Here is a 23,938-nt window from a genome sequence, read left to right as displayed (position 1 = left end):
AATGCTTTTAATAATATATCTTAGAGTTAATTTTAGCTATGCTACATTGGCACTTTTTGCTCCTCCACTTCAAAAAACGAACACAAGAAACTTTTCTCAAATCAAGCTGTGATTTGGATGGGGCATTGTATTTTCCTCAGTAAGCATAAAGAAGAGAGAAAAAATGTTTTCACTTGCAAAACTTTTTTTTTGAGACGGAATCTCACTCTGTTGTCCAGGCTGGAGTGTAGTGGCACAATCTCATCAGCTCACTGCAACCTCTGCCTCCCGGGTTCAAGCAATTCTCATGCCTCAGCCTCCCGAGTGGCTGGGATTACAAGTGTGCACCACCACCCGGGCTAATTTTTGTATTTTTAGTAGAGCCAGGGTTTCACCATGTTGGCTGGGCTGTTCTCAAACTCCTGACCTCAGGTGATCCCCCCACCTTAGCCTCCCAAAGTGCTGGAATGACAGGTGTGAGCCACTGTGCCCAGCCCACTTGCAAAACTTTTTAATATTTATAAGGCTTTTTACGTACTTGATTTTGTTCAGTTCTTACAATAATCTCATGATGTAGGTGACCTTATTAACTGTTTACAGTGTGAGAAAATGGATAGTCAGTGAGGATAAATAACTTGTCCAAGGTCATAGCACCAGAACTCCAAACAAGACCCTCTGACCTTCTTAGATATAGACTCCTCACAGTCACCTGCATGCCATCTTTGGTTTTAGTGCTATGAACTTTCTTCACTGCCTGTTGGTCTCTAGCTTCACCTACTCATGAAGATGCCCAGAGCCTTAGCTTCTCCTGGTTCTGCCATGCATATCTTATGTAGCTTTGGGAGGGGTGAAGAGGCTCTGGCCAGTTACCTCACTACCACTGTAGCTATTCACCAGCCCTGTTTTCTCTAGCCATTTTAGCTACTATGCAATTCTTCTGGGCATGTTCTGTCTTAGTTCCCTGGTATCTGGCCTTCCTTCTTTTCTCAGTAACTATGACCTCTGCAGAGCATACCTTGCCAACCAATGGTTAATGAAAGGTCTTGGATATGACTGTCAAAGACAAAAGCACTCATGACCCCAATGTTTCAGGTCACAATGATTAGGAAAATCAGGACAACAAGGCTTGGGCACAGGAAGAGCTGGTTTTTGAGGGAGGGATTTAGAGTTTGGTTTAAATGTGTAATATTTGAGGTAATGGTGGAACAGCCTACTAGATTCAGTTTTCTAGTCCCTGAAAACTAAAACGAGGAATAAGTTGAATCACATATTTGGGGCACCAGCCAAATATATAGCAGCATTTATAGTTAGAATCAAAGTCTTTGTGTTTCTTAATTTAAGTGCTTCTCAGAGATTCCATTTAAACAACTTCATTATGAAAATGGAGACTTACCATGCCTTTTTGATACTGTTCAGAGAAAATTGTCATAAATAATACACACAGTTTTGAAATGGTTGTGCATCTTATGAATCAAGGGGTGGCATATAAAAAGGTTCCTCAGTGCCTCAATGTGGAAAATATCATAGAATGCTATTCTTCAATTGTTTCCTTCCTTCACTTTGGTGTTTATACGGTATCTTAGATATTTTATGTTATTTTAATTATATTTTATGCCTTTTTATTTGGTTAAAAATACCTACTACTTAAATATTAACAGATTTTTAAATATCCCTTTGAACCCTTCCCTATTCCTGTACCTCCTTTCCCTTTTTCTGTTGCAATGTCAACCACCCGAACATAACCCAGAAAACTAGGTATTGGCCAGTTGATGTTTCAGTGGAAGTAAAAGAAAGAAGAACTTACTATTTCTCTGTGCTTAATTGAGGAAAAGCACATAGTATCTTACATATTTTAAATTTGAAGGGGATAATAGGGTCAAGTTCATGCATTATCTTTTAGACATCTTAATCCTATCAAATGGCTTTGTCAAAATGAGAAAGTTAATGAATTTAAGCAGACAACTATGAACAATGCTCAAAAAAAGTGCTGTTACACCATCCCAGCCTGTGCACACATGAAAAAAAGCTGTGGTGCATTTTGCCTTTGAATAAGGGTCATGTTGACTGGTCATGGCAGTCCCTGCTAGACCATACACCTGGTATTCTATCACCTGCTCAGACTCAAAAGGGCATGGGAATATGTTGTTAAGTTAAGTTCTCTAAGGACTCCTTCTTCTAAAGGGAAGAAGTTTTATAGGTGGTACTTGTAGGTCTGTTGATTCACAATCTCATGCTTTCTTGATTGGACTGTATTGTATTACTGTAATTTTTTTGTACTTACAAGAAGTCAGGTGTTTTAATGGACTTTTCTCTTTTCCATATAGATGTCCAGAGGGCTTCTTGGGAGAATATTGTCAACATCGAGACCCCTGTGAGAAGAACCGCTGCCAGAATGGTGGGACTTGTGTGGCCCAGGCCATGCTGGGGAAAGCCACGTGCCGATGTGCCTCAGGGTTCACCGGAGAGGACTGCCAGTACTCGACATCTCACCCATGCTTTGTGTCTCGCCCATGCCTGAATGGCGGCACATGCCATATGCTCAGCCGAGATACCTATGAGTGCACCTGCCAAGTTGGGTTTACAGGTAACTAATGAGACCAAAGCCAGTGCTTTCCTGCCTTCAGCAGATACCTTTATTTAGCATCTTTTAGATCATGGTGTTTGGCTCTTAAGTGTCCCCCAGCTCTGGTGCACATTTAACATTTTGGTAAGGAACTGGGATGTTCCAGACAACTATCCCTAACTTCCTTTTAAGAGTTTCAAGGGGCAGAGAAAGAGAAAGAAAAAGGACCAAATACTTTGACAGCTTAAAGTATATATGTCAGGGCCAGGTGTGGTAGCACACACCTGCAATCCCAGCACTTTGGCAGGCCAAGGCAGGAGGATCACTTGAGGCTAGAGGTTTGAGACCAGCCTGGGAAACATAGCAAGACCCCATCTCTACAAAGAAAAAACAAGAATAAAAATAAAACAAAATTAGCCACTTGTGGTATGCACCTGTAGTCCTAACTACTTGGGAGGCTGAAGTGGGAGAATTGCTTGAGCCCAGGAGTTTGAGGCTGCAGTGAGCTATGATTGCACCACTGCACTCCAATCTGGGTGACAGAGTGAGACTCTGTCTCAAAAAAAAAAAAAAAAAAAAAAAGTATACCAGGATGGGGAATCAGAATTTACTTCACTAAAAGAAATAACTACACTGTCACCAGAGGAAAAGTTACTAATGTTATTGACTATTTGCTTTTAGAAATCTCCCTCCCTAGACATTCAGGGCACTGTTCCTTTTGCTTCTTCATTGCTTTGTTCTTATCCATTAAATGTTTGTGCTCCCTGGAGCACTGTTTTGTGCCCTCTTTTGAGCCACATCACAGCTCTCCCTAGGGAATTTCACTGTCTTTATTCACCTCCACTGCCACTGTCTTCATCAGTTGCTGATGAATCTCACCATCATTCCCTTAGCTTCACCCAACCCTGACATTCAGGCTCATGTGTCTAGCTATCCTTTGCATGTTCTCCTTGGAGATATTCTCCAGGTACTTTCAGCTCTCCATGTTGATAGAAATACGTAGCAACAATGTACATCCCAAATATCCATGCTAGAAACTCCCTGTCGCTTGTTCTTACCTCACTTCAACTCAGTCACCCAAGCCAACCTCTGAATTACCTCTCACCTATCTATTCCTCCCATTTCCTCTGCTACCCTGTAGTAGAGGGCCATGTTATCTCTCACCTGGAGTTCTGAAGTAGTTTCTGAATACGTTTTCTTGCCTTTTTTCTCTCCCCATCTCATTCACCCATGATATTACTACATCTTTAATTATAAATGCAAATGTTCCAACAATCTCTCCTGCTTACAATGTCTAATGTTTTTTCATCATCCACAGAATAAACTGCAAACTCTTTTACATGGCTTCCATAGCTCTTTACAGCCTAGACTTTACATCTTTTTGTAACCTGACCTCCCCACAAGCATCTAGGCCTAGTCACACCAAATTCTCCTTATTTCCAGAAAATGTTGTACTTATTATTGCTTCCATACAGTTACACACCCTTTTGCCTGGAATGCCCTTTCTACAACTGGTGATTGTCCAATGTTATTTAAAACTGTGTCTTAGTGACCCTTTCATGATTCCTTTAGGCAAATGGTCTCTAAGTTATACTATTTTTATGCATCACATTTTGTTGTAATTTTTTTTGCGCATCTCTCACCTGAATAGATTGTGGGTTTTTCTAGGTGGATTTTTAACCTTATTCAAAAGTGTTTATTAAATTAGATGAGAAAAGGAGAAGCATTCTTCATTTTTTCTCCTGCTTTAAGCACTAAACCAAGAGTTCTATAAATGCAATAAGCAAAAAGTGAAAAATGTACTCAGAAAACTATACTGGATTAGTTAGTGTAGCATACTGTTATATTAATTTTTCATTGTATTGGGGTTCTCTAGAGGGGTGGAGCTAATGGAATGTATATGTATGTATATATATTCCAACCCAAAGTGTCTTGGTGGCAATCTTAATATATATATTTTATATATATATTATATATATTCTATATATATTTACATATTTTTTTATATATATATATATATATATTAAAAAAGGGGAGTTTATTAAGTATTAACTCACATGATCACAAGGTCCCACAATAGGCTGTCTGCAAGCTGAGGAGCAAGGAGAGCCAGTCTGAGTTCCAAAACCGAAGAACTTGGAGTTCGATATTTGAGGGCGGGGAACATCCAGCACGGGAAAAAGATGTAGACTGGGAGGCTAGGCGAGTCTCACTTTTTCACGTTTTTCTGCCTGCTTTATATTTGCTGACAGATGATCAGCTGGTGCCCATCCAGATTAAGGGTGGGTCTGCCTTTCCCAGCCCACTGACTCAAATGTTAATCTCCTTTAGCAACACTCTCTCAGACACACCCAAGATCAATACTTTGTATCCTTCAATTCAATCAAGTTGACAGACTCAGTTTTAACCACCACAAGTCTACCCCTTGTCAACTTGAACCCATACACCTCTCCTGAGATCATACATGATCTTCAAATAAAGACAATAATTAGGTCATAATTACACCTAATGTAGTACAACTATTCTTCGTGTAGTACAACTATTCTTCGTACATCCGAAAACGTACCAATCCCCAACTGAAATACTCTTTACATAAAGTTAACAATACTTAAATGCTTACATGAAGTCAGTAAATCTTATGTCACATGATAAAGGAGAAAGGAAATAAAATGAAGAGACTTTCTTAGTACAAGTGTGTACTAGCACAGATATGTTTTAATAAAAGAAGGAGGAAATACTGAGGACAATTACAGTCCTTGTTTCTGCAGCTGGTCACATGGTAGTAACTGGTATTGATGACTGCCTTCTTCTGCCCATTTCGTATTCCTTTTGCCTTCAGCAAGCACCTCAGCAGGTTGTGGTTTTTTTTTTCCCCTGGTGGAGAGTCCCAAACCTTCGTTCCTGAGGGATCTGGACCATTTGTAGTCCTGCCTGGATTGGGCTGTTGTAATTTCCCATTGACCTTAATCAGAGGGCATGATAATACTAAGAGACACCCTAATGGATCTCCTGTATTCCATGAATACTCTTTCTTACCTCCATTGTGGAGTAGTAGACTGATTTCATCTTAATAGCCTGGGTCTTGATAGCCTTGATAGCCCAGCCAACACTGTAACGCCCTTCTTAACCTGTTTACTTAAAGGTCGGAGGAACCCAAAGTGTCCTGGCGGCAATCTTAACTACCAGTTTAATGGAATTGTTGTTTTGTCTCCCTGGTGGCAGCGTTCTTCCCTCTGGAACTAAGACCTCTAGGCCCGCAGAACTTAATGTTGCGGGAACAGGAAGCAAACATTTTGCTAGTGGATCACTAAGGGTGATGGTGAGTGGTGCCACTTCCATTTCCACCCCTTGATTCCTGGATCTCTGAATCCTGACTATGGGAGAAACAGTACCATATATTGGACGCTGATTCAGAGCATACACAGCCTTCTTGAGAACTTTGCCCCAACCGTGCAAAGTATTCTCACCTTGTTGGCACTGTAATTGTGACTGCAAAAGGCCATTCTACCGTTCTGCCTCAGGATGTTGGGGAACATGGTAAGACCAGTGAATTCCATGAGCATGAGCCCACTGCTGTACTTCTTTAGCCATAAAGTGAGTGCCTTGGTCAGAGGCAATGCTGTGTGGAATACCATGACGGTGGATAAGGCATTCCATGAGTCCGGGGATGGTAGTCTTGGCAGAAGTATTGCATCAGGATAGGCCAACCCATATCCAGAGTAAGTGTCTATTCCAGTAAGGACAGACATCTGCCCTTTTCATGATGGAAGAGGTCCAATGTAATCAACCTGCCACCAGGTAGCTGGCTGATGACCCCGAGGAATAGTGCTGTATCAAAGGCGCAGTGTTGGTTTCTGCTGCTGGCAAATTGGGCACTCTGCAGTGGCAGTAGCCAGGTCAGCCTTGCACCGGCCCATCTTATTTTCTTCACTGGGAAGGTGGAGCATGAGCACAAATGTTAGGACCTGAAAGGTGGTGAACTATGCCTGGGCAGGTCAAAGCCAGAGGAAACTCTGGTGGAGGTCCGTAGCAGTCCTGATGTGCAAATCAGTCATCCAACCTGGGTGTAGGGACAAAAGATCTACCATCTAGAAGCTGGTTCCCTCCAAAGTTTCCCTCAGGATAGCTGGCACTCTGGCAAAAAAACCCACTCTCGGTACCAATTTACTGTATTAGTCCACTTTCATGCTGCTGATAAAGATATACCTGAGACTGGGAAGAAAAGAGGTTTAATTGGACTTTCAATTCCACATGGCTGGGGAGGCCTCAGAATTATGGTGGGAGGCAGAAGGCACTTCTTTCATGGTGGTGGCAAGAGAAAATTAGGAAGAAGCAAAAGTGGAACCCCTGATAAACCCATCAGATCTTATGAGACTTATTCACTATCATGAGAATAGCACAGGAAAGACTGGCCCCCATGATTCAGTTACCTCCCCCTGGGTCCCTCCCACAACACGTGGGAATTCTGGGAGATACAATTCAAGTTAAGATTTGGGTGGGGACACAGCCAAACCGTATCATTCATCAAAATGTGTTGGTGGGGTAGAGGGTAGTTAGGATGATCCATTATCTCCATCATGACGATGATAGCATTGATGATGTAAGTCGTTGAAAATATTTGGTGGTTATAAGAATAATTTCTTCCTGATAGTCAGTTTTGAGTTGTTTTGCTATTATGAAGCAAAGTGGGGGCACACATACCTATTTAAAATATTTTAATTTTGACTAGTGGAAATGACACTAATGCCTTCTTCATAATTAAAATGCCACTCTGAAATAGTCCCCAGATTAAAACTTCTTCCTTTGCTGTTAAAAAGGATCTCTTCTTGGTGTGTTCTGCAAGATTCTGATCTTTTTTTTTTTTTGAGACGGAGTCTCGCTCTGTCACCCAGGCTGGAATGCAGTGGCACCATGTGTGCTCACTGCGAGCTCCACCTCTCGGGTTCACGCCATTCTCCTGCCTCAACCTCCTGAGTAGCTGGGACTACAGGTGCCCGCCACCACGCCCGGCTAATTTTTGTATTTTTAGTAGAGACGGGGTTTCACCGTATTAGCCAGGATGGTCTCGATCTCCTGACCTCGTGATCCACCTCAGCCTCCCAAAGTGCTGGGATTACAGGTGTGAGCCACCTCACCCGGCCAATTCTGATCATCTTTTATACATTTACTACTTTTATCTATCACTTTAGGAATCATCACAGATCAAGGTCATCCTTTTGGTCTTTGTGATAGCTCTATAGCTCAGTGAGACCTTACTAGCTCATCTCCACTCAGAGATGAAGAAGCAGAGGCAGCAAGTTAGTGCTTATACATAATATATATGGAAACCAAATTCAGGGTTCTGTTCCCTTCCCTTCCTGTTCCTCTTCCCCTTCCCTTTCCGCTTCCCCTTCCCTTTCCCTTTCCCTTCCCTTCCCTTCCCTGTCTCACTCTGTTGCTCAGTACAGTGGCATAGTCTCTGCTCACTGCAACCTCCATCTCTTAGGTTCAAGTGATTCTAGTGCCTCAGCCTCCTAAGTAGCTGGGATTACAGGCATGTGACGTGAAGCCTGGCTAATTTTTGTATTTTTAAAAGAGGTGGTGTTTCACCATGTTGGCCAGCCTGGTCTCAAACTCCTAACCGCAAGTGATCTGCCCACCTCAGCCTCCCAAAGTGCTGGGATTACAGGCGTCAGCCACCACTTCTGGCCCAGGGATCTTTCTGTTTCAGTTGTGGGCATCACTCTGAAAATCACACTTGCCAGAAGTGAGCATTTATATCTCTTCTCCACTGTAAGTGTCTCTTAGTGGCATGAGTGGAAAGACAGGAAGAATTGCAGTTCCTTCATTTTCTGTCTTAGCTCCCTGAGATATATATGCTGTGCCTAAATTTGTGTTACACTTTTCTCCTTTGATTTGACATTTCTTGATAGGCAGAGAACACTTTTCTGTGCTCATATGTCACATGTCACATCTTTTTCCCTTATGGAAAAACTCTTGTGTCTCCCATTTACCTTTCTGTGGGGTCAGAGATTTAGATACTTTCCCAGACAATCAATTGGAGTATTAACAAATTCAAGGAGTTCTCATCTCTGTAGTTTAAATAATAAAAGACTTAGACTAATGAAAACAAAAAGCCAGCCATATACATATCAAATTTTCTAGTTCTGTGAGCATATTTTTTTCTCTTTTTCTTTCTACCTCAAATAATCTGCTTTGCTTCCCCTGGCATCGTGATTTAGTTTTCAACCCGTCAAAGTCTTCCTGCTACTGCTGCTGGTACTTGCCTACTTGAGAAAGTCCACAGAATACTTTCTAGACCTCTGTCCTCCTGATGGCTATTTCATTTGCTATATAGGGACCCAGAGGTCCTTCATCATTTTCAAACACATCAAGTGATATTTATAGCAAGGCCACAATTAATAAAATGTTTCCCAGAATATATGTGTATGTTACATTTAGAGGAAACAGAAATAGTATTCACTTGTTTCTATCACCAGAGGTCTACTTAGTAACTATATTTTGTGGAAAATATCGATATATTTTATCCATTCAACAGACATGATTTGAGAGCATACCATGGAGACCCAACCCTGCCAGTGTGGCAGGTGGTATAATAGAAGGAAACAGCAAACTCGGTGTATCTGTGTTTGCGCATGTGTGTATGTGTGTGGGGAGCACTAAGGATGACTTTACAGAGGTTGGAACTTTAGAGCAGAGTTGCCAAGATAAGTAAGAGTTCACTAGGAAAACAGAAGGGAAGTTGATATTTCTTTTTCTTTTTTTTTTTTTTTTGTGACAGAATCTCTCTGTGTTGCCCAGGCTGGAGTGCAGTGGTATAATCTCAGCTCACTGCAACCTCCGCCTCCCTGGTTCAAGTGATTCTTCTGCCTCAGCCTTCCGAGTAGCTGGGATTACAGGTGCGCGCCACCATGCCCAGCTAATTTTTGTATTTTTAGTAGAGGCAGGGTTTCACCATATTGGCCAGGCTGGTCTTGAACTCCTTACCTCATGATCTGTCTGCTTCGGCCTCCCAAAGTGCTAGGATTACAGGTATGAGCCATGGCACCTGACCCAGAAGTTGATACTCAGAGGAGCAGCATATGCAAAGACAGTGAGCTCTGAGAGAGTAGATGGATCCAGACTCCTATTGCTGATAGTATCCTGCAGGGTTGGGCTTCAATGTGACTAACCTACAGTTGCCTCCAGGTGCTACACCTACTGAGTCCTTGTGTCTCTGCTGAGGCCCTTGGAGAGTTACTGGAGAGGGCTCTGTGTCAGATGACCTTGAGGAGGCTCTGATTTAGCCTTTTGTAAAATGCAAAGAGTTGACGTCTTCTCCATGCAAGAGCTCCCTGATGTCAATGCGGTATTGAGGATGGGACCATCTCCTATTTCTGTGGCCAGCACTGAGTTTTGTTATCCTTCCTTTAGGTAAGGAGTGCCAATGGACTGATGCCTGCCTGTCTCATCCCTGTGCAAATGGAAGTACCTGTACCACTGTGGCCAATCAGTTCTCCTGCAAATGCCTCACAGGCTTCACAGGGCAAAAGTGTGAGACTGATGTCAATGAGTGTGACATTCCAGGACACTGCCAGCATGGTGGCACCTGCCTCAACCTGCCTGGTTCCTATCAGTGCCAGTGCCCTCAGGGCTTCACAGGCCAGCACTGTGACAGCTTGTATGTGCCCTGTGCACCCTCGCCTTGTGTCAACGGAGGCACCTGTCGGCAGACTGGTGACTTCACTTTTGAGTGCAACTGTCTTCCAGGTAAGGAGCTCCCTAGTGTCCCAGGATTAGGGGACAAACCCCTAGCACAGGAGGTAGTGGGTGTGGCTCAATTGCTTTTTTTAAGGAAGCTTCCTAAAGCAAGGAAAAAGGGAAGTGAGAATTTTGTGTAGGGTGGGTTGCTAGTGAGGGAGGAGTTTTATGGGCCCACTGTGGTCCATAAACTGAGCAGGGGGTAATTTAGCATGTCAGGGTTTATGATGATGAGTGGCTAGAAAATTGTTTATTGTCCCTTTTGTAGAAACAGTGAGAAATAAGAGGAACAGAGCTCTGGGAAAGAGACAGGCAAGTCTGGAATGAAAAAGAACACGATGAGAATTAGACACTGGAAAATATGTATGTGTGGTTAATAAAGTGCTTTAAACTGAATTGACATTAACAGTAGGTGATCAACTTTCGTATGTGCTTTTGCTTTTGATGGTGTAATTCTTTGTTATCCACCTAAAAGCACCCAGCTGCCCTTGATTTTCTCTGGGCTACTGGCCTTCACAACCCGCTCCCATGTACCCTCTCTGACTTTGGTGTAACCCTCCCCTAACTTAAAGCTAGAGAATTCTGAAACTGAGGAGGGAGTCCTCTGTTAATCAGTGAGCACTTTTTGATGAGCTGATAGATGATATATGAGAGGCTATATATGGCACAATACTTTGATACACTCTTCACTGATAAAAGTGTTCTAGAGTACGCACACAACCCAAAGATAGAAACAAAAAGAGGAGCAGTGTCGGGGAGCTTGGGGCCTGGTGTTCCATGGAGAGGGAGAAAGGAACAATCCTGGCCAATTCATTCAACTCCTTATAAAAACCATGAGGAGGCTGAAAACCAAGAATTTTGATTGGGAACAGAATACAAGCAGCTGGAGCAGATGAATTACTAAGCAACAAAGATCCTGTTTTTATACAAATATCCTTAGTACAAAAACAAAAGAAGGAAAACTGTAGGGGGGAATAATGTGCTAAGTAAGCAGAATTGCCTCAAAAAGAAGTTGTTCTAGTTACTCTTTCAGAGTGGGAATCTTAGATTCTGGTATTGTGGATATGGTTCACATATAATGGGATTTTGTGTTTTATTTTGGAGGGATTAAAGGTCATAGATTGGTCCTCAGTATAAAATCAACTGGTAATTTATTCATTTCATTTGGTAAAAATGTATTGACTGCCTGCTATGTTCTAGGCACCGTGCTATGTTTTTGGAATACAGCTATACAAAGCATTGCCACATAATTGAAATGAAAACTTTATATTATTTAACTAAGTCACAAGAACAAGCATTTAATTGTATTACTTTTAGTTTCTCTTTTAATAAATAATAGATAATGCTATCATTCTAGATACTAAATAAGTGTTTTCTTAACATAATATTACTATCCACTTTATCTTGTAGAAAAGAAATAACTAAAATACATCTGTCTTCACTCCTGTATTTGTTTGCATTTTAAGGGTTAAAGACAGAAACAGAAATGTAAACAACTTTATTTTGAAAATATTTCAATATTGCAAATATTGTCTGAGGCTGATACTCTAGTAATCTAATTGGCTAGTAATTGATGTTAGTGTGATTTATTGTTGAAGGCTTAATGTGTTTTTCAGTTTCAAGAAAATTGCTTTTAATAATTGCCTAGAACAAGAGGTTGATTTGGCAGCAAGATGTTGACGGGAAGTTAGAGAAGTCAATAAAGGAAGTTTTTAGCTGAGAGAGAGTGATTATTCACTCCCATAGCCTCTGCATTGTTATCCATTAGCCATGATAAGAACCTTAGGGAATTCTGAGAGTGTGTCCAGGAAAGGATCTGTCAAACTAGAATAGTATCTCCTCCTTGAGAAAGGAAATAACCAAGGATTCCGCACTGAGAGGCTGCCAGGGCTAGTGAAATAGAGTAAGGAAATCTTGGCTGTCTATTATTCTATTCTCTGCTTGTAGTTTAACGCAAGACACTTAATTTACTCACTGATGGGGGGTGTGTGTGTGTGTGTGTGGGTGTGGGAGGGGAGATTAGTATGAGGGGTGGGAATGGGGAGATTTGATGAAGAGAAAACTTAACATTTTTTTGGTGGCTCAGGAACTGTGCCAGGTACTTCCATGCTTATTAGCTCAATTACACAAAAATCTTGGGAGCAGGTATTATGTTTCAAGTCTTCCCACATAAAGTAACTGAAGTTTGGAGATGTTAAGTGATTCACCCAAAGTTGTACAGCTAATATGTGGTTAGGCTGGGTCCTGAAACCCAGGCAGTTTATTTTCAAAGCCTTTGCTTTGTGCATCTTACTGTGCCACACTGCACTGCACATCTGCTTCCTAAAAGCACTTTGTAGGTGTGTAAAACTTTTCGTTAAATGCTTTAAGCTGTTTGGGTTAAAAATACATGTTCATGTTGTGAGAAAACCAAGACACTCCTAATTATAATCAAATAGTACTTGTTACATGTCAACGTGTGTGTGTGTGTGTGTGTGTGTGTGTGTGTATGGCATTGTGCAGATGTTTAAAAGTAGTTACATAGACTAGTTCTTGCTTTTCAGGGTCCCATAATCTAAAACAGATGACTTCAACTTTGGATAAATGTATAGAAGGAAATTTAAAGAGAATTCAAAACAATAGATGATGCAGTGACACTGTGAATAAATGTTATTTATACAGTTTGTAAGATTTCATGCTCATTGTTCATGTGTCCCAGGTGGAGTTCAGAAAGTATTCACTTTATTTCCGCAAAGGGAAATGGTGCCTAGAGATGGTTTTCTTTTAAAAAGTCCCTTTCATAATGCAGTGCCCTTCCTTCCATTGCCCTTCATTCAGTTGCTTTCCATGCTTGTCAGGAAACTAAAATGTTACTTAGAGTAATAGTCACTATCTCAATGTAAATAGCACCCTTATTTAATGAGAATTATTATTTCAGTTCTAAAAATGGGGAAACAAAGTCAGCAGAAGGCAAAGTAGCTTGTTAAAGTATCATGCAACTCTCAAATGGTTGCTTCCACTGCATTTCACGTCTTGGCACTTCTAATTGAGGGTTACTCTAACCACCCTATTTAAAATTGTAACTGTCCCCCACCCCCTTAATTACTAACCCTGGTCTACTTTTTGTTTTCTTTTTCTGTAGCTCTTATCTTCTTACTATATAATTTATACTATATAATTTACTTCATTATGTCTATTGTTTATTGTCTGTCTTTTCCAAATTCTACTGCCTCTTACCCTCTCCAGAATGAAAACTAGGATCTTTGTTTTTGTTTACTGTTGTATTCCAAACACCTACAAACAGTGCCCAGTATATACTAGGCCCGCAAATATATATTGGCTGACTGACTGTATGGTTTAGTATCATGTCATAGTATTGAGACTGTAACTTTGGTCTTCTCATTTTCTTCTTTGTATTGTGCATCCTAGACTTAGTTTGGCCTCTCCTTTTGTCCTTGTATACTCAAATAATACTGGATAAGAATTTTGGAGTCTTTTTCAACTCTGAGTCAGTGAATGCCACATAACTTAGTGACTGTATTTAAATGGTTAAGTTACAATTCTTTTCCTGCAAAGGATATTGTAGTCACTGTGAGTATTTTAATATTATTGTAGGACTCAAGAGGGAATTAAAACTACAAAAATGACTCATCCTGTATGACACAGAAAGAAATGTTTCTTCACAGAGGGAGGAGAAAAATATCTCCAAGAGAGAACTAATAGAATCAAATCAATGAACCATGTCTCATCTTTTTGGATAAGTAACTGTTAATAATCCAGACACTTCATGAACTTTCATTATGTAAAGTCTTCAGTAGAAGCTAAAGGAGGGGCACCAACCACAGTAATTTTAAGAACAAAATGGAGCATGAAAATAAATGATTAAATCATTTACTCCCACTATTTTTGGGTTAGGGCCAATAATGAGGAGAGAAAGAGGTAGACTAGTTTTGTGTTTGTGGCAATTTTAATAAAGTAGCACAAGTAATCAGAAAACAGTAGGCTGTTTTGAATTTACTGGCTGTCCCTTATGAGTTCACAGTTGGATTGGACTGTCCTCAATGTACTTTCTTTTTTTCTTTCTTTCCCACATTTCTTTATTCCTCTGATTTTGTTTAAACTTCATAAAGAGTTCTCTGATCTTTCCTTTCCAAACAATGAAGGTTTATCCTTTGTAAACCACCTCTATACTCCACAGGCTGATGATATGTGATATCCCTATATCATTAAAGTAAAGCCTAAGCACATTCTGTGGCTTTTGTGTCTACTCTGTTGTTGCTGAGCTTAAGAACTATTAGAAATAATTCCCTCTTGCATTTTCACACATGGGGAATGTGACGTTCTCTTGGGTATTACGCTAATCATATTTTGGCAGGTTTCTCTGGAGCAGATGCAGAAATGATCATACCACTTTCCAGGGTGTATTATTTTAGCTCCTTTGACTTGGGCCCTAAGTCCGTTTTACCTGATGTTCCTGAAAGGTGTTCCTGATGTCTGTCACTGTTCTCTCATGCTGGATGTTCTTGCCTATGCTGCCTCCTCAGCTTTCTATCACCCTCTTCCCCTTTTTTATATAGAACTTATTCTTAGTGATTTGTCAAAGACGCCCTATTTCACTGAAATGTCTTCTATATTCCCTACCCTCCAAGTGGATTGGAGACCTTCTAAGGTCTTTTGACATCTGCATATCTCTAGCACAGCACTTATCACGGTGATTATTTATCTGTTCATCTTTCCAAGTAGGCGCTCTCATTTTAACTCCCTGCCCTAGTCCCCAGCGTCAGCATAGTGCCTGTCATAAAATGGTGCATCAATGAAAACTTGAAAAATGAATGAATTGAACGTGGTAAACAGAGATGAGAATTCCTATATTCTACAATTTTTTAAAATGTACCGAAATTATTGTCTTTGAATCCTCCGATTTATTTCTTTGACTTCTTTGGTGACAACGTTAGAAAAAAGTGGAGGTCAATAGGAAGATATGAAGGGAAGTAGGTGGGAACAGCGAGCCTGTGCAGGTGATGGGGTGGGAGATGCGTGGCACAGGCACAGGGGTCAGTGAGTTAATCTGGGCTCATTCAGAGAATGGAAAGTGTATGCCAAGAAAACTGGTTGGATAGGGACAGGTCAGGGATTCCCTCTTGCGTTCTCACACATGGGGGCGTGTGTCATTCTGTTTTCTTTCTTTCTTTTTTTTTTTTTTTTTGAGACAGAGCCTTGCTCTGTCGCCCACGCTGGAGTGCAGTGGCACAATCTCAGCTCACTGCAACCTCCACCTCCCGGGTTCAAGCTATTCTCATGTCTCAGCCTCCCAAGTAGCTGGGACTACAGGTGCCTGCCACCACACCTGGCTAATTTTTGTATTTTTAGTAGAGATGGGGTTTCACCATGTTAGTCAGGTTGGCCTTGAGCTCCTGATCTCAGGTGATCCACCCGCCTTGGCCTCTCAAAGTGCTGGGATTCCAGGCATGAGGCACCATGCCCAGCTGCATATGTCATTTTCTTGGGTGTTACACTGATTGTATATTTGCAGGTTTGCTTTTGTGACAGACTTCTTCTGGGGGAAAAAAAAAGTATCCTTTTATCTTTTTACCTTTGTCCAGTTCCAGGTATCCCTGTTTTTTTTCTTCACTCTTTCTTCCTTGTTCATGGGAGCTTTTCTTGAGGACTTTGAGCCCAGCTTTGGAGAATCCTGGTTGTGTCATCTCATCTCCTTTCTGCTCACTTTTTCTTCTTCTCTACCTAGCCTTTCTACCCTTACACCTCCCAGGGTCTGAAAATGGAAAGATAAGGGTGTTTCCCTGAAAGTTGCTGTTGTGTGTGGGGATGACATATTCGAAAGACTCTTTTCTGGTCCCTGCCCTCATTGCCATCATTAATCAGTTAAGTGGCCCGTGGTTTTGTTACAGCACAGTCTTAAAATGCTTCTCCCAAGTTTAATTTCTCTCCATTTGACCTTTTAAGGATGTGAATTGGCTTTAAACAGTAGACTCCCTTTAGTATGGCCCTGTGAGCCTCTCGGTGAATCTGCTACACCCATTCCACCCACGGGTCTGGAAACTTGTCTGTTTACCTTTCCCTAAAAACTTAAGATATATTTTTAAGAAGTGCCTTGTAACTTTTCATATAGTCTTTCCCCTACTTTGGGTAGACTGTTTCCTACAAGAATTTGGTAGATCTTTCCAAAGAGAATTCCGTATCTCTATTTTTAAAACATAAATCCTGTCTTAATTTTGGAGGAGAACTGATTTGGCTTGGGTTTTCTCAGACATGGGAACTTTTGACCTAAGTTTGTATTTTACATTGTCAAAAGGGAACTCTGGGATCCCAGAAAACGTATAGACTGCAATTCGGTAAAGTTTCTGGTTCAGTACTTATTCCTACTTACTAGCTATTTAATCTTGGGCAAGTCAGCCATCTGGCTCTCAACTTCCTCATCTGTAACATAAAAGGATTAGAGTAGACAATCTCTAAGGGATGCTGTAATACTACTGACAAATAATAATATTAGCTAATATGTGTAAGGCAGTGTGTTTAGTGCTTTTTCCCTTAATACAATAGCTTTGAGATTTATATACAATATAATAGATTTGAGTTTATATACCATACAATTTACTTTTTAAAAAAGTACACAATTCAGTACTTTTAGTAGATTTGTAGATAGGAGTAACCATCACCACAATCAATTATAGAATATTTTTATACATCAAAAGAAACCCTTTACCCATTATCAATTACTCTCCATTCCTCCTAACTCCCTCCCAGCCCTAGGCAACTACTGGTCTACTTTCTGTCTCTATTTGCCTCTTCTGGACATTTCATACAAATGGAAACATGCAGTATGTAGTAATTTGTCACAGTTTCTTTCACTTAGCATGAGGTTTTCAAAGTTCATTGATGTGGTAGCATATATCAGTACTCCATTCCTTTTCATGGCTGAATAATATTTTATCATATAGATTTACCACATTTTATCATTTTATTTATCCGTCATCAGTTGATTGACATTTGAGTTGCTTCTACTTTTTGAGTATTATCAATAATTCTGTTATGAACATTTTTGTATAATTTTTTGGTGGACACATATATTCATATTTCTTGGGTATATACCTAGGAGCAGAATTGCTGCGTCAGATGGTAATGCTGTTTAACCTTTTCAGGAACTGTCAGACTATTCTGAAGTGGGTACGTTATTTTACATTCCAAGCAGCAGTATATGAGAATTCCAGTTTCTCCACATCCTCATCAACACTTGTTATTGTCTGTCTTTTTTATTATATTCATCCATAATGTGAAGTGTGTATCTCATTGTGGTCTTGATTTACATTTCACTGATGGTTGATGATTTTCAACATCTTTTCATATACTTATTAGTCATCATGTATCTTCTTTGGAGAATGTCTGTTCAGATCTTTTACCTACTTTATAATTGGTTTATCTTTTTAATATTGAACTGTAATAGTTTTTAAAAATATATCCTAAATGCAAGTCTCTTATCAGATAATATGATTTGCAGAATTTTCTGTCATTCTGTATGCTGTCTTTTCACTTTCTTGATAATATCCTTTTCAGCCCAAATGTTTTTAACTTCATGAAATACAATTTATTTTTTCTTTTGTTGCTTGTGCTCTCTGTCATATTTGTGAAAAGTTTGCTTGTCCCACATTACGAAGATTTACTATTTGTAAGTGATTTATAATTTTGCCACCTACCTTTAGGTCTCTGATCCATTTTGAGTTAATTTTTACGTGCGAGGAGGGAGTCTAACTTCATTCTCTTGCATGTGGGATATTTAGTTGTCCCAGGACCATTTGTTGAATTAAGTGCTGTTTTTATCTAATTCATTTAATCTTTACAAAACCATTTAAGGTAGGTCCTGTTAATTCCCCAAGAAAGTTTAAGTATCTTGCTCATGTTCACCCAGCTATTGCATGGCAATGCTGAGAGTTGAGCCTAGACAGTTTGGCCCCAGAAGCCATGCTTTTAGCCATGAAATAGCTGTCTTACCTACCTCCCCTCTTACCTACCTACCTACCTATTGACAGGGAAGAAGTACCTCAACAATAGTCAATCAGTTGTAAAAAGAAAACACTTTATTTCTTTTCTGTTGTGGTTCTGCTGAAATGCTTCTGCTTTCTTAATTTGTCTGTGGTTGGTGAATTCAGTTAGTTGTAACATTGGCTACTATAAAGTTAGAGTCACAGTTTCTATTCCTTATAGTTTAGCTACAAGGGCTTTACTACCTCCCTGACACCCTAGTCAACTGTATTTAGTGTTGCTCATCAGAGAGATCGAGTTAGGGAGAGGATGATCATTGACATTTTAGTACACCACCAGACCTGTCAAGTTTAGCAGTTGTAGGCCAGGGCCCCATTTTTCCCAACAATCTAAAACTATGTCTTTAAATTTTCCAAAGAATGTCTTCATCAAGAGCCTCAGACTAGGGGCTGGTCCTATGTTCACTCAAGGACATATTTTCACAGGTATTATTGGGCAGCAACTCTGAACCTAGTTCTTATTCAAGGACCTAGTAGATCCTATAGATTCTGTAGGGGTGGGCTTCAATGGCTCATCATTTTCTGGCTCATTAGTCTATTTGTAAGACTTATATTTCTGTATGAGTAATATGAAATATGAGTAATATACATTTTTGAAATTTGAGTATATTTTCATAGTCTCTTTCAGGCTTCCTTAGTGATTCATCTGCTTGAATGGACTGAGTACCAAATACTTAGAGAAATATAATTTCCTTCAATAAAGCCTTCAATGATTTCTGTCTTCCCTGGAGTGATTTTTGACTAATGTTTTTGGTCACTCAGTTTATACTTATTTATATGACTGCCATTGTATTAAGAGAAATCAGCCATGTTCCAATGTAGCAGAGCAGATGTAGAATGTCACAATAACTTATGGTGAGGAATAAAGCAAAGTGTGATTGATGTGTGTCCCACTCACCAGGCTGTAAATGCCACAAAAGCAAGGACTCACTGCTGTATCACCAGTGCCTAATGTAAGGCCCAGTAAGTATTTTGAGTGAGAGAGCGGAACCTTAAGGGATATTTTGAGGAAGCCAAATATGTAATCATACTATATTTCAAATAGGAGAATATTTATAATAGAAGCTGGTAGTCTTCTATTTAATTAGCTCAGGAGTTTGGTAGCAAGGAAAGAGAAAGGAAGAGGCCCAACATATAAACTACAAAGGACCACACTGTGGGCAGTTAGAGTGAAGTGTGGTGTACTAGTTTCATTTTTCATAAAAGAAAAAGTCAAGGGGAAGGAAGCAATGCTATAAGTTTAGAGAAGAGGCTGATGAATTTGAAGTGCTGGTAAGCTTAATTAGTAATAATGCCACCCAATTTTCAGATACCTTTTAACATTTGTATAGCACTTAATTCATGATGTGGCACTTATAATTAGAAAGACAGGATAGGCAAGTGGAATTAGCCTCATTTTTTACAGGTGAGGAAGCTGATGTGGTGCTTTAGCTTACCATGTACGAATAGCTTGCAGGTGGTGAGATTGGGACTGACCCATGTCTTCATACTTTAAGTTCAGTGTTTTTCCTATATCCTCCTCCACTCCCTTCCCCACCTGGCTTGGAGGCCTCCTAGCAATCATTCAAAGAAAAAAAATAAAAGGAACTTAAAGTTAATTAGGTAATATTTTATCTGTTCTTCCCATTAGTCTGGCATGGAGCTTTGGAAAATCTAATACCCTGTTTTTTCAGAACCCTTGAATATCTCTGTCCCAAGTAGACATTTATCATCCCTGGGATTTTATTTCATGAAAACATTTTGAAATACTTGTGAGGTAACTATGAAGGCATGCCATTGGCACAATGAATCACTTTCACTGTCTAGCTATGCTTGAGGCCAGAGAAGACAGAGAATTGGGGATTTTTCATATGGTGAGTCCTGGGTGAGCAGCTGTTGAACTGAAGTCATGAAGTGGGTCTATTCTAATAACCATGTTCTGTGGGAACAGAGCAGGTCATTTCTTCTGTATGAGATTTCACCATTTTGTTTTGTTCTTTATTTACCAGGTTTTGAAGGGAGCACCTGTGAGAGGAATATTGATGACTGCCCTAACCACAGGTGTCAGAATGGAGGGGTTTGTGTGGATGGGGTCAACACTTACAACTGCCGCTGCCCCCCGCAATGGACAGGTATGTACAGTGTGGAGAATCCGCCAGAATGGGGTATGGATTGGTGACCAGAGGCAGACTGTTTTTTTAAAATATCAGTAACAAAAATCTTAGGCCTGCTCTGGAACCAGTATGTGAACTGAGCAGGATCTCCATGCTAGATCTTTGCTTATTGTACTAACCTCATACATTCTCCTATGTTCACTCAAAGACATATTTTCACAGGTATTATCAGCAACTCTGAACTCAGCACCATGCTAGATGCTGTGGCAGATAGGAGAGAAGAGCATTACTGCTACACTCTAAGCTTATTATCTGGGAAAAGCAGGACATTACCTGGAACGTAGTTGATGCTTAATAAATATTAAAGAGGAAAAATTTCCTGAAATGCTAAAATAAATTGTACAGGCTACAAGAGTTCAGAGCTTATTTGTTCATGGACAGAGATCTGTTCCATCTTAATGTCATGTCCTATAACTAGGCAAAGTGTTGGGCAGGTACTCTTAATGACATTATTTTTATGATATGCATCCTACATTTGTTTTTTTCTTCTATCCCTTTTTGCACACAGGACAAAAATAGATTTTTCTGCCTCTAACATTAGAAGGGTAGTCTTGCTTAATTTTACAGCATCTTGGAAGTTTCTCATGTAGTCTTAGGAAGGTTGAGTGATTTATGCAGACATTTGGTTCTAATTTCTCTTTATATTTGTTTATCTACTGAAAGTAGAGACAATTAAGAACTGATTAAGGGACTAAGAGCTGGGCCTTTTTGAGAGAAATTAATTTAATGTGGAAACCCAAGAGGAAGTTAGTATTATAAGAAAAAATTACAACACCAGTAGTGGGGCTATCTCCTACAAAGAATCTTAATGTTGAAGTGCAGTCGTTACTACCTGGTATTCTTTAGTGTCTCTGAATTACTTTTCTTTATCTATAGCATCTAATTATTTAAAGCTATAGACTATGAATAGAAAAAGATGGAAAGCATTTAAAAACTCAATCACATGACTTCATAGGGAGGCCAAACATTTCTACTTTTAATCCCCAAACTGTCCCTTTTAATACTTTCCCACCAGGTTTTCCTAGAATTGGGAGTTCCCCTAGAATTTCTTCATGGTGTCTTCATCCTAGAACTACACTTTTAGCCCTCTGTACTTTTTGTCACATTCTCTCTTCTAGTTTTTGCCGTTTTTCTGTGGTAGACTTTTCAGAGGCCATTTTTTCAACTTAAAAAAATTACTGTAAAGTTATTTACATGACATATAGTAACTGGAAATTTTTTTTTTCTCTTCTTAATGATCCTTACAGTATTGGACAGGATGAGACACTTGTTAAGAACTTGACCACATTCTGATCTCTTCCTTGCTGTGTGAGAGTAACTGTGTAGTACTGAGGCTTCTGATGCCAGTGAAGATTAAACAGCATTGTAACATTGTTGCTGGTTTTTATTTGATACCACACTTGGTTTCTTGCTTTGATATTAATTAGGAAGGCCTGCTCTTGGGGAAAACTTTCCCAGTGAAATGATATTTTATTCAAATTTCTTATCCCAGGACATTTAATAAATGCCTCTTTTTGATAGAAGTCTTTATAAGATGTTTCTTTTTTATATTTTCCAAAAAGGGTAGTGGAGATCATGAATAAGTTTAATGTGGCAATTTTATTTCTTTTGATTTGCTGTCTGTCATTTAGAGTGACCTTCAGTTTTTTTGTTATTCATCACAGGTTTTCTTCTTCACTCATACCAATTCTTTGATTCCCAATGAGAAGCCTTGTTTTTGCCCTGCCCATCATCAACAGGATAAAGTCTAAGATCCTTCTCCTGTTATATGAAGCCTTTCATGGCCTCAGCCCTGTCTGCTTCCCCAGTCTCCTCATGCACCGAGCGGCATGCCCTAGCAGTTCTCTGCTCCCAGTTTTCCTGTACATACTGCGTAGTACTTCACATCCTGTGTCTTCATTGACACCATTCCTTTTCTCTAGGGCTTCGTTCTCCACTCCTCCCCCATTTTTCTCATCATTTTTGGCATGCTTGACTCAGATCAAGTGGTTACCTCCTTCAGGAAGGCTTCTGTGATCTCTCTCCAGGCTGAGCTGAATGTTCTACTCTGGACTCCCTTAGTACCCCCTGTGATAACAGTTACCACGTTTGTATTGATATTATTATATGCTTGATGTGAGGGATGTACCGAGTTATGGGGGCGGTTGGACTATTGATGACAGCAGTTACTAGCACTCCTTACAGACCTTTGTTCTCAGTAGCATGTAGCTGAGCTATTTACCATCCCAGCCCCTATCCCATTGTAAAGAGAAAAGCAGAAGGAAAATTTTGTGTCATAGGGCTTATATTTCTACTGATATTAGATGTATACATTCAGATTAGTATTTTCTGTGTTACACGAATTAAGTGAATGGAGCAGGGATCTAGTAGGAGTTAACTAATGTTTGTTAGCATCCAAATACTGTGCTGATTACAGTGTTTTATCTTGTACAATCTTTGCAGTAACTGTATTAGAGACAGAGTTTAAATATCCTTTTTTCAGATAATGATGCATATTCAAAAGGGTTAAATAATTTGCCCAAGACCTGTAGTGGTTAGGTTAGGGTTTGAATCTAGGCTTATTGAACTCCAAATCTGTGCTCAAATCTGTGGTCTTTTTTCTATGTAAAATTGATTTTATGAGTTATCTTGTTTTATTTGAGGAACTTTTGGGTTTTCTTAATAGACTGAAAATTTCATTTACAATTTCATTATCCTAAGATTTGGTGATTTACTCCTTGTGTTTTCCCTTTTAGAGAACCTAGCTGGTTACTTTGAGGTTAGAAGTTAACATTATATAAATGCTTTAGATTCAGTCTGATGCTTTTTCACTACACCTAAGAGACTACTACAACTTTGTTCAGAATTCCTTTTACAACTTCCAGCTGTAGACTTCAAGCATTAACTATTTGGTCTGGCTTTTGACAAAATGGAAAAGGAGGGGTTGGAGTAGTGGGTTGAGGAAATGAAGGAAATGAAGTTGCCAGCTATCTGAAAAAGAATGGGTAGGACTATAGGGCTGAGAAAAGATAGGCATTAATTTTAAATAAATGGAGATTTTGAAATTTGCCATTCTTTTAATGAGAAGAACCTGATAGTTACGGCTTTGTTTTGTAAGTACATATACATAAAAGGCTTGGTCTTTTGTAGCAAGTTCTGCACTTCAAGATGAGTAGAATTTTTTCCAGCTCTATTCATGGTTTGATTTAAGATAAATATGTCAGCCTCCTTTTCTCAGAAGCCTTTATTTGCTATTATCTCTTTCTTGGGATATTGAAACAATAAAAAAATGCAATAAAAAGTTTATTTTTTCATTTGTTCTGCAAACAGCTATTATGCTAAACATTCTAAATCCATCCTATTCTGTACGGTGGCCCCTAGTTTCATCTTGCTATTGAGCATCTGAAATATGGCTAATGTGAATTGAGATGTGTTGTAACTGTCAAATAACTGATCTTGAAGACTTAGTATGGCCCGGCACAGTGGCT

At 39.6% G+C, this 23,938-nt stretch overlaps 1 protein-coding gene across 3 annotated transcripts in view; it reads left to right on the top strand.

Annotated features, from left to right (window-relative positions):
- NOTCH2 (notch receptor 2) overlaps positions 1–23,938 on the top strand; it is a 189,870-nt gene that overhangs the window by 94,214 nt on the left and 71,718 nt on the right. For 2 of the 3 annotated variants that reach the window (XM_050749316.1, XM_050749307.1), the window contains exons 3-5: positions 2,304–2,563; positions 9,956–10,291; positions 20,307–20,429. In XM_050749316.1, the coding sequence (XP_050605273.1) occupies positions 2,304–2,563; positions 9,956–10,291; positions 20,307–20,429 (719 nt within the window). Of the gene's footprint in view, positions 1–2,303; positions 2,564–9,955; positions 10,292–10,560; positions 17,911–20,306; positions 20,430–23,938 lie in introns of those variants that run through there. The other variant, XM_050749326.1, reaches the window with a different exon arrangement.

This window comes from Macaca thibetana, chromosome 1 (genome assembly GCF_024542745.1).
Source record: "Macaca thibetana thibetana isolate TM-01 chromosome 1, ASM2454274v1, whole genome shotgun sequence".
Taxonomy (NCBI): domain Eukaryota; kingdom Metazoa; phylum Chordata; class Mammalia; order Primates; family Cercopithecidae; genus Macaca; species Macaca thibetana.
Note: the sequence above shows the minus strand (reverse complement) of the source record. Positions and strands in the feature narration are given on the sequence as shown.